This window comes from Solanum verrucosum, unplaced genomic scaffold (genome assembly GCF_900185275.1).
Source record: "Solanum verrucosum unplaced genomic scaffold, falcon-dt-bn FXZP01000043.1, whole genome shotgun sequence".
NCBI lineage: Eukaryota > Viridiplantae > Streptophyta > Magnoliopsida > Solanales > Solanaceae > Solanum > Solanum verrucosum.
In genome coordinates, this window is record NW_026020181.1 from 25311 (window position 1) to 36829 (window position 11519).

Here is an 11519-nt window from a genome sequence, read left to right on the forward strand (position 1 = left end):
AACCACCATCGAAATACGAATTTGAGGTCTTCTTGACCCGAAACTCGTGAAAGTCACATGAAATGAACACAGTATTTAGAAAGGCTAAATCAAGGTCGGGACCTTTGAAATTCAACCAAGATCTCACTTAGAACTAAAATCATCCCCCAAATCCCATGGAACTCTCAGAATTCCGATCAGAGCATCCAAAACTCCCAATGTTGACCAAAGTCAACCCAATGGCTAAAAATTTCACAAATTTCCAATTTAGGACCTCAAATTCTCAAAAGGATTCTGAATTTAATAATCACAACTCTATTAGTCTTATTTCCACATTTCAGAACGGATGGAATCGACGGAATTTCATTCCAACATTTGAACTCCAAAAGACACCGAAATCACTTTTTAAGAAATTTAGCCTTTTAAATTAAAAAAATTGCAAATTTCTCAACTTACCCTCAAAGTTTGAAACCAACTTTCAAAATTCAATCAAAAATGACTGGGGGGGGGGGGGGTCGATATCAGGAGGGGCTCAATGGTAATTTTATGAAAAAATTTAAAAATGACAAAATGTGTCATTACACGTATCTTCTAGATTCGAGTTGTGGATAGAAGTAGCCATAGTGTGTTGTAGCCATGGTGTGTTGTGACTAGAGGTAGTCGTTGAAGCCTGTCATCTAGGGTTAGTTTGTATTGTGGACAGTTGGGATATTGTTTAGTTGACTTGTAATAGAGGTATTACAAATGGAAGGGATTAAGGGGTCATTTGGTAGAGTGTATTAGAAGAAATAATGCATGCATTAACTTTGTATATTAGTAGTACCTTTTTGGTACACTATTTCAACATATGTATAACTAATGCAAGCATTAGGTATACACTTGATTGTGTGTTGAGGAGTGTACATGATTAAAGACCCAATTGCCCCTCAAAACCTTTTTTACATCTTTTTTACCATATATGTGGAGGGTATCTTTGTAAATACTATTTTCAAAAAAATGTTATGCACTGTGTGTTATTTTTAATACACCAAACCAAATAATACATAAGAAATAATGTAAGCATTTCTAATACACACTATTTAGCATTTTTCGTATACACCCTACCAAACAACCCCAAGTATTTAATTCCTAGATAGTGAAAAAACTTATATTTTTTCTTTTAATTTTGCTCTTTCAATCAACACCTATTTGTGATTCATTTTGATGGACTATATTTACTTTTGGTGATTCTTCAGAGATCTCTTGAATTTCATGAGCACTAGCACTTAATTTTATTTCTGGAGAAGTAATTTGTGTCGTAGCAACTGATGACTCTAATCCCTGCAGCTTGTTCTTTTTCTTCCTCTTCACTTCTGTGTGCCAATGCTTTATGGCTTGTGTTATGTGTTCTTCCAACAATGCACTTTTGAAATGTGAACCCATCTGGACAAAAGTTAAATAAATCATGAAATAGAACTTTTATATTATTATCAGGTCACGTAACCGATGAAACATCCTTAAGGATAGTATTATTATATATACATGCTTCAAGCTCTTAAAAAATTTGTTTCAACGTTGGAATAAAAGAAATCGTTTGTGATGCAACTTAATCAGTGGTGCACAAATAAAAGTCATCATAAAGTTTCATTATTGTTCCATGGGATAAGGCACAAGTACCCCTTTAGACTATGACCGAAATCCCAGTTTCACACCTTAACTAAACTAAGGTCCTATTACCCTTGAACCCATTTTTTTGTAATTTTGTACATCTTTTTGGTCTACGTGGCATCCAAACATCTCCCACGTGCCTCAACTACATAGAGTCACGAAGTGTGCCACGTAAGTTAAAAGGCGTACAAAATTACAAAACAAATGAGTTCAGGAGGTAATAGGACCTTAGTTTAGTTAAAGTGTGTCTCTGATATTTCGGTCATAATTTAGGGAGGTACTTATGTCTTATCTCTTCTTCCATCGATAAACCTATCAATCAATTAAATTAATTCCTAAATTTTCTAAAAGAAAAATCTTAATTAACTAAAATGGGTTTGTAAAGTGAATCAATTCATTATGGAAGTATGATTTATGGAGTACAAACCTGAGTAACAAGGGCATAGAGAGGCAAAGTAATGTAACTACAAAGTACTTGAACCATCAGCCTGCATGTCCCACATATGTGCAAAGAATTAGGATTCTTTTATTTTTGATCGATTGATCAAATATAATTGTGGACGCTCCAATATATAAGAATGTATATGATATGTTAAAAAATATTTGTAATAGTTGTATCTAATATTTAATCTATAACATTATATTATTTGATTATCTATTATGAGATATTACTCTTTTAGTGCAGATTTAATTATATGTTTAAGATAAATTAATCAAGTAGGTTTATTATGCTAGTTTATTCAAATTAGCGGTATAAACTATATTTAGAAAAAGTTCATTCAAATTCTAAATATTCTTTGCAAAAGAAGGCTCAAACACAACTCCAACTTTAAACATTCTAAATAAAATATGTAATATTCAATTTTCATGATCAAACGCCTACTAGATCACCTAAAGACTAACTATATTGTCTCAAATAAATTATAATTCTATTTTGACAAAATGTCTCCTTTAGATACTAAAAATATTAAGAGAAAATAATTCTGATAAAGAAATTGAGGATGGAATTATGACTTACGCCAAAACTACCCTGACAACAATGATCTCCACATGCTCATGATAACAAGAGCTTATTCCAAATTGCCACTGAAATTTTTATTTTTTTCACAAAAAAAAAAAATTAGAAAATGAGTTGTTAGTTTAATAATTAATTATAAGAACAAGTTATTCTGCTTCTTGTTCAATTAGGGTAGAGATTTACCGTCACCCAAATAAAGAAGGCCAGTTCAAATGCATTCTACAATCAAGTCATGGAACACAAAGTAAATAGATAGGTGAGTTAATTGTTAGGGAGAAAAAAAATGATATTTTATTTTTTTTATAAGCATATTGTAAAATAAAATGAAAAATTTAATTTTTATATATTGATAATATAAAAAAATATCTGAACGATCAAATAATTTAAAAGATAACTAATACTTGTTCTAACATAAGTGGTGAGATCAATAAATTAGAAAGTACGAGAAGTTATCAGTAAAGGTGGAAAATAGGTCATAAAAATATAATTTATGCAATCTATTGAAAATTGGGAAAATTTATTTATTACTCAACTCATCTAATTAGCCTAATCTATTTCAGTCCATCTAAATTTGGACTGATATATATAGTCATATAATATTAGATATTAAAAAATTATAAATAACGAACAAAAAAGTCATTCCAATTTAAGCATTTTTTAGAATTTGTTTCAAAAAATGTCTCTTTCTATATTTAATAAGTTTTTCAATTATAAAATTGTACATAACAAGTCTAACAGGACAAAATTTAAAAGACCTCACATCTTTGATTAAAAACCACAAAATTCATAGTCTTTTTTTATTTTTTAAACTTGTACCTAATAAAACTAAGATAGTACTTAAATTGGTAAAGATTAGGCAGGTTGAGCTATGATCCACTTTTAGCGCATTTCACTCAAATAATTTTTAATCTGTTTATTTATTAACTCAATTCATTTTAATTCGTCTAAATTTAACTCAATCCATCTATTTGACACCTCTAATTACGAAGAAGAGTTGAAGGGAGAAATTGCTTACTATGAAAAGGGTATAGTGGAGAAGGGTCAAAACAAATTGAGGTTGATTAAACCAAAATAGACTATCATTAGGTTGCACCAATGGGGATCCTATGATGACATTTTCTTGATTTTCCAATTGAAGAGCCATTTGGGCCACAATTGTCTCCAGCTTAGTCCCAATCACCAACACTGTCTATAAAATCAACCATTAGTAAATTTAATAATTTTTCGCTAAATAGAATTAGCAATGAATAAAATATATCACCAATATTTATTATTTATTTTTAGTGAAATTAAGAGTAGAATTTTGTATTTCCTTACTATGAGTGGGAGAAATGATACCCAAAGATAGATGTTCCAACCTGTATGAATTAATTATATGTAAGGTGGAAAATTTGTCCAAGTATTAATTATTGATGGGCTAAATAATAATTATTAGTTACATACCATGGACGTCAACTAACAAGAAGATGACCACTATTAACCACATGAAAGGACTGTTCAAGTAAAAATAAATAAATAAGAGGAGATCTCAGTGTAGAGGTAACTAATTATTATTATGCAAGAGGTCTATATAAGATTTTGCATATATTAGTTTGACTGATTGTCATAATTTTTCTAGCAATTGATTTTTATTGGTTAAAATTTTACTTTAGATCATAATAATTGATTATTCGTCAGTTATCTAGATATAAAAGGAAGAAATTAATTCACAACTTTAAAAGTTGGAGTCGAAGCTTGTTATTAATTTATTACCTTATGCCAACGACGACTTTGAAATCATCCTCTAAAGATCGTTCAATGTACTTTTGAAAATTCAAGGCGTTGGTGGAAGGTAAATGTGCCTACACATTTTGATTGATTGAGTAAATAAAAAGAAAATACATACTTAGTGAGACAATAGGGTTAATGATTTGATAATAATTGATCGCAATCAAATCTTTTTTGAGGACTTTCCGTTACATATGGACGACTGAATTGAATGAATCAAGAGTCTTATTTACTATATAACAATCATTCTGATTTGATAAAATGTTAAGAGAACGATGTTTTAACATAATCTTTAATCATCTTAAACATCTCACTTGGTTAAATATTTTAAACAATTTCAATTTATGAAAACGATTAATATTTAAAATCGAAGAAGAAGAAGGGAATACTGACCGTAATGAAGCCATGGCGTAATGTAAGATAGTCAGTTTTGGCTACTGAATGAAAGAATTGCCGCAGGAAACATTTCTGTCCCATTGGTAAAAATAATGGTATTAATGGTAAAATAGCAAAAAATACATTTAAAAAAAAAACACTCAAAATTAATACTCAAACCTAAGGGATCATTTTTGTCATTTTATTGTCCAAATCAGAAATATTAATACCCAAAATGCTTCTCTTTTTGCCTAATAAAATGTCAAATAAATAAATAAATTATACTTACAATCCAAAGCAGAGAAGAAGTGTTTGTAAACTTGTTCATGTGGCGTCGACCAAATGTGGTTTCTCTTGTAAATCTGAATCGATTAGGATCTAATGTATGGTTACATTTGATCATAAATGTATCAAAATTAGAATTCAACAATATAAATCAGATATGAATTATATTTAATCAAATCAAGAAGTCATTTTCTATTTTCAAACTTTGAAATACTAATATTTAAATGAGTTAATAGCTTAAAAGTTCATTCAACTTTTACAGTTTATCTAGCAAACTCATTAAACTTTGTTTTGTATCAATAAAATAGAGTTTTTGGCTAAAATCATCCTTGAAGTATGACCTAAACCTAAAGTACATCATTGTGTTATATAAGTGAACAAAAAACATCCTTGCACTATCCAAAAAGTTGCAAGATTCATCCTTCTGTCTATTTTTTAAAAAAAACTCACGCCACCAAAAAAAAATGTGTCAAGTCAAATGAATATATGTACACATGGTTAAGCTAGTCAAGTTGGGTGATTTGTTCAATTTTTAGATATTGAGGGTTTAAATCATACTCAAACAAAATATATTCAAATTCTAAATATTCTTTGTAAAAAATATGGCCAAATACAACTCCAATTTCAAAAATTTCAAATAAAGTAATTAGTATTATTTAATTTTAACAACAAAATACCTACACAATTTCACTAAATTTCCAGTATTTTTGTATATTGTACAAAATGTGAATTGCATTGTATATATAGTATATACGTACTATATATTTTTTTTACTAAAGAAAATCTCTAAATAGTTGCACGTAATATTTTTAAAATTAATTTTTTTACATGATCTTTCTAACCATCGGAACCTACTGTATAAATATTTCAAAACTTATGTATTGTTGCAGGTCAATTTACTTGATGATGCAAAAACATATAAACTAACATCATACAAAATTTAAATTATGAGAATAAAATATTCATTTTCTATCCATATCCTTATTCTTTTTAGGTAACTTTGATCTTCTCATCGTGGCTAAGACATGACCAAATTTATAAAAAAAAATGTTATTGGTTCAATCAGTTTCTTAACAAAAATAGACCGAAGGATGATTCTTGTTATTTTTTGGATAGTATAAGAATATTTTTTGCTCACTTAGATAATATAAGGGTGTACATTAGATTTGAGTCATAATTGAGGGATGATTTTAGCCGAAAACTCCAATAAAATCACTCAGCTTAAACATAGATATCAATAAAATCACTAACTAGATTTGTCATTAAAACAAATCTAGCATAGCAAAATGAGAATTGCTTCTACTACTGCCTTCTCCACGTTGTTCTAGTTCTTATTGGCTTCTTAGTGAGTTTTCTTTAATTTTATTTATTTTTGGGCTTCATATTACATGGCATAAAAAAAAAAAAAAATTGGTTATGACATTTTTTTATTAATAAATTTAGTCGGATAATTTTATTGATATAAATATTTAAGTTGAGTGATTTTAATAATATAAAATAAAATTTATTGACTTTCATAGATAAATTATTGATGTTCAGTAACCCTTTGAGATAGTAACTATATTTTAAATTGGAACTTTAATTTGTTGTAACATTCAACTACTAAGATGGTTCAACTACGATGATTCATAAATGAATTTCGACTCAATGACTTCGTGCAATCTAAACACGTGGGGGAAAAAACATCAACAAGACATTAAGAACAATGAAATGGGATAAAGAATGGATATAAAATAAAACACAATAAACATATATATATATATATATATATATATATATATATCAAAAGTTATACTCTCTCTATCTCAATTAAAATCTTTTACTTTTCTACTTGATTGGTTTAAAAATTTGTATTTTTCTATATTTAGCAAGTTTTTTAATTTATAAATATTTTGACTAACCAACCAAATATATAACTTATTCAAAAATTTAAAGTTTTTTTAAAATTTTCGATCTGTCTTATTATAAGCAAGTAGAAGATTCATACCATTGGCTGCCATATATTCTATGGTCTTCGTCTCGTCCTCCCACCTTTTCCATCGTTTCATCTATTAATTAATCAAAAGAATATATATGATAAATAGATAGAAGTTTAAGTAAATATTAATACTTGTTAGTAGTAATTACTTTGTATGTTTTAATTTATTTGTCTAATTTTAATTTGACACGAAGTTTGATAAAATAAATAATATTTTAAATCTTATGAATTTAAGAGCATGTTTGACATTGCTGATAAAAGTTGTTTATTTCTAGAAGTTTTAAAATGATTTTTTTTAAATGACTTTGAAAAAAACCAATTTGTGTTTGGCTAATTCATTTGAAAAGTGTTTTTGATAAACAAATTGTGTTTAGCTAATCTTTTTGAAAAAGTATTTTTGAGAGTCAAATTACGAAGAAGGGTAACTCTATTTTAAATATCTATTACATAAATTTTAATTAAAATGTACATATTCAAATTTCTGATCAATATTATACATACATAAATTAATTAATTAAATATTAAGATGATGATTTAAAAATAATTAAAAATATCCAGCAAAATAAATTTAAAAATCATTCCACAAATTAAAACACTATATACGAATATTTACCACAAACATAAATAAAGTTCTTCATATTTTTAATCCTACAAAATTTTATTGTTACCTTTATTTCTAATTCTGTAAAATAAAACTAAAATAATATATAAAACATAAAACATAAAATATAAAATAATAATATATAAACATAAAATAAAATATAAAATATTTTTTTTGAATGAAATTTTACCAAACTTATGAGATATGCTAATAAATTAATGAAGGATATATTGGTAAATATGTATATATGAAGGGGTATTTTAGTCTTCAAAAAAATAATTTTCTGCTTATGTTTCTGCTTTTTTTAAGAAGCAGAATTTTTAAGCTTCTTCCCCACAACAGAAAAAACTGTTTCAACTTCAATTTAAAAGAAGTTTTAAGGATTCGTCAAACATCCAATTTTTCGAAAAAAATATTTTATTTTTCAAAAAAACACTTTTAGGCTCCTAACAGTAATGTCAAACAGACTCTAAATTAAATAAAGATATTAGAATATATTAAAATATTTTTTAAATTTGTGATCTTAAATATATCATATGTAAAATTAGAATTGAATTATCAAAAAAAAATTGTTTGAAACAGATTTAAAAGTAAAGTAACATAAATAAATTGATACAGACAGATTTAGTATCAATCAATATTAAAAATTAATTTGACAGCTGAATTAATCAACTGGTCCAGACAATTTAATGTATCGACCCATTAACTATAGTCCCAATTCCTAGCTCTTATTATTTTTATTTTTGGTTTTCATATCCCCTTATTTTGAGTTTTTTTTAATGGATATACTTGATTCACAAAATTTTCTTTTTAGAATTGTTCAAAATATTACTGACTCTAATTGTTTAAATTGATTGATTGAGATCAATTTCGCTATCTCTATATTTTTGCATGATCAATCAAAAGTTAAGAAAAACAAAATATATAAGATCAATGCAAAATATCAACTTATTAAGAATTTGATCAAGTGTTCAAGAATGTATACCGTGTTGGTAAAATCTAAATCTACTCTATAACTATCTAATCTTTTTTTTTTTTCTCGTCTCCCCTATGATTACAAAGGAAAGTATGCGTTCCAAAATAAAAATTGAAAATTGCAAAGCGCAATAACTAAAACATTTAATTCTTAGATATTGATTTTTCCAATTAATTGCAAAGTGCAATAACTAAGAAGAACAAATATTCTATATTAATATATGCGAAAAAATTCAAAGTATAAGAGTTAAAATACTTAATTTTAATATGTATAATGAGCATATATCCTTTAAATTTTTTTTAAAATAAAATTTATATATTTAAACATTACACAAAAAAATAGTATAACTAGACATAGCCAATGATTTTTATTTTTTTTAGTTTGAAAAAATTATAATTATAATAAAAAAAAAACTATATATTAGATTCTCTAAATAATAATATTTTCATGAGATGAAGGAGTATTATTTAGAAATAGTGTACCTTGGCTCTTCCTAAAGCCATTGTGACAACACTGTACACAATCTGCATGACTGCTAGCACAAATATGAAGTTGTTTAGCTGATTAATTCCACTTTGTGACATGAAAGAAGTCATCCCCTGGAAAATAATTATCAAATAATTTTTTAAAAAAAATATTAAAATAAGAAAGAGAACATGTTTATTCAAAAATTAAAACAATCAAAACATATACCATCTTTGTTATAATTTATACGTCATCGTTGGTATTAAGTCAATAGTCAAATTCTTTAATGTGTCGATTGTGAATTCAGACATGAAAATTCTAAATTTTATTATACTGCATAAAATGTACTGTGTAAACTCATAAGAATTGATAATCAAAAATACATAAGAGTATATGAAAAATCATGATTTTTTTTCTTTGACTCTCGAAATTTGGAAAGTGTCACATACTCTGGAGCCACAATGATCTTCTGAATTGATGCTTTTTGTAGAATCGAGTAGAACACGATTACAAGGAAGCATGGAGTTTGTTATTCTATTTGGTATGCATATTTTGGATATTGGCCTTTGTATTACTGCTAATAATAGAGATAAAAATCCTAGTTGCATCAACACTGCACATAAAAAACAAATTAAATGGTCAAAGAGTTTTATCAATTTCCATAATACATAAATTTTGTGTTTGATCAAGATTTTAAAAAAAAAAATTGAAAGCAATTACCATTACCTCTTTTAAGCTTTTTGAAAAAACAACTGATGTTACTATTAAAACAATTACTACTCATTTTCCAACTTAAATGCTTTAGTCAACACCTTGATAGTTGATACTCCAAATATAAAATAAAGATTTTGTAAAGAAAATATACACTTTTGTCTTTTCAAAAGTATGGCCAAATAGGGTAATAATCTCTACATTTAAGAAGTGGAATAAGTAATCTGAAAAATAAAATAGATGATCTAGTTCAACCGATTAAAATATTTGACGAATATATATATTTTTTATACATAGATATCATCAAAAAAATGATAGACTAAGAAACTTTTTCTTTATCTTGTCCACATTAAAAAAAAAAAAAAAAAGATGCAAAAAATTCTCTCACATAAATAGTCAATTTATTCACTTTTTGGAGTAAGCAAATTAAAGAAATGTAAAATTAGATATATGACCTGATTTGAGTTTCTCCACAGCTTCGAACAAAGCGGTCTTCCTATGCTTTTTGAGCCACTTCACCAACGTTGCAAATGCAAATTAAGTAACTCATAATTAAATCTCATATACTTTATATTATTTTCTTTTAAAAAATATTGTTAAATGTCTGTCAGATATCATCCAAACGTTATGTATATTTAGAGAATTCAACAATATTTTTAAAAGGATACGAGCAATATAAACTAAACTAAAATCTAAGTTGCTTACATGACAAAGAAGATGGATCAAGTGTTCAATGAAAATTCCAAGGAAAATAAAGATGAAGCATACAGTAGCCAGAGCCCAAGTTGGAGTGTTTAAAAGAGTGCGAGAAGGACTCGAACTGGATCCTCCTCCAGCCATATAGTTTTTGACGAAGCAAATCTTATCTTCGGTTTATTATAGGTTAAAGAGGTTGAATGAATCACAGACGGGGTTGAGTAGAAGAGATCAAATGACGACAAAGTCTAATTGGACATAGAAAAAATGATATTGAGATGTTGCAATTATTATCACAAAGATTTTCCCCACAATCTTGTAGAGGGGTCCATCACTTGGTTCGTAGTTTCTTGACTTAGGCTTCTAACTAAGTTTTTATTAATGGTCTAACCAATTACTAGCACAAGTATTGTTTGCTTCCAGGAAGAATTCTAGAATTTCGTTTGTTTTCTAAATTTAGAAAAAAAATAACTACTTTAATTTAAAGAATGAAAATCATATGATACGTTGGAAAATTTTTATTTATTCTTGTAGAAAAAACAATACTAGTGAAGGTCTTATTATGGTTTTTTGACTGGGTTATGAGATGAGATATGACTGTCCCAGATAAAGGCATTTGAAGTAGTTGTTTTGCTGACTTTAACTTGAATTCCACAATTTGGAGGGAGTTGATTGACTAAAAATAGTATAATATAACACTTTATATAAATGGCTGACTTGCCAGGTATACCATGTATATTCTACCCCTATTCTATTTGTTTAGTAAATTCTATAAGTGATTTTGAACTTCTAATCGTCGCTCAAAAATTATTAAACTAGGGTCAAAATTTCTAGAAAGCCATTATTTTTTGTTTTTGGTTGTTTGATTTTGTATGCAAGGATTATAGTGTAAAATTCATCCAATCTTGCTTACACATGCAAACATAATTTCTCTTCTAGACTAAAATTAATGATCATAATAAAGAGAAGGGTTGAAAAAAGTGGATCATTAATTAATTTACAAATAGGTTTACAGATCAAA

At 27.1% G+C, this 11519-nt stretch overlaps 1 protein-coding gene across 1 annotated transcript; it reads right to left on the minus strand.

Annotated features, from left to right (window-relative positions):
- Nucleotides 1-1062: 1062 nt before the first annotated feature.
- Nucleotides 1063-10642, minus strand: LOC125829215 (MLO-like protein 3). The gene is made up of 15 exons (XM_049508459.1): nt 10508-10642; nt 10258-10315; nt 9541-9704; nt 9109-9225; nt 7059-7119; nt 5076-5164; nt 4805-4879; nt 4397-4485; nt 4088-4137; nt 3962-4002; nt 3660-3833; nt 2828-2863; nt 2645-2712; nt 2054-2114; nt 1063-1401 (listed from the first exon to the last, which is right to left on the minus strand). Exons 1-15 carry the CDS (start codon nt 10640-10642, stop codon nt 1153-1155), a joined length of 1467 nt encoding a protein of 488 aa, XP_049364416.1. The 3' UTR covers nt 1063-1152.
- Nucleotides 10643-11519: the final 877 nt, after the last annotated feature.

What these genes read in the sequence shown, in the direction of transcription:
- LOC125829215 (XM_049508459.1), bottom strand. Translation starts at nt 10,642, where the DNA reads ATGGCTGGAGGAGGATCCAGTTCGAGTCCTTCTCGCACTCTTTTAAAC. An exon ending in TACGCCATGGCTTCATTACG is followed by an intron (nt 4,486 to 4,804) that starts GTCAGTATTCCC and finishes CAAAATGTGTAG; the next exon opens with GCACATTTACCTTCCACCAA. An exon ending in CTTGTTAGTTGACGTCCATG is followed by an intron (nt 4,003 to 4,087) that starts GTATGTAACTAA and finishes TAATTCATACAG; the next exon opens with GTTGGAACATCTATCTTTGG.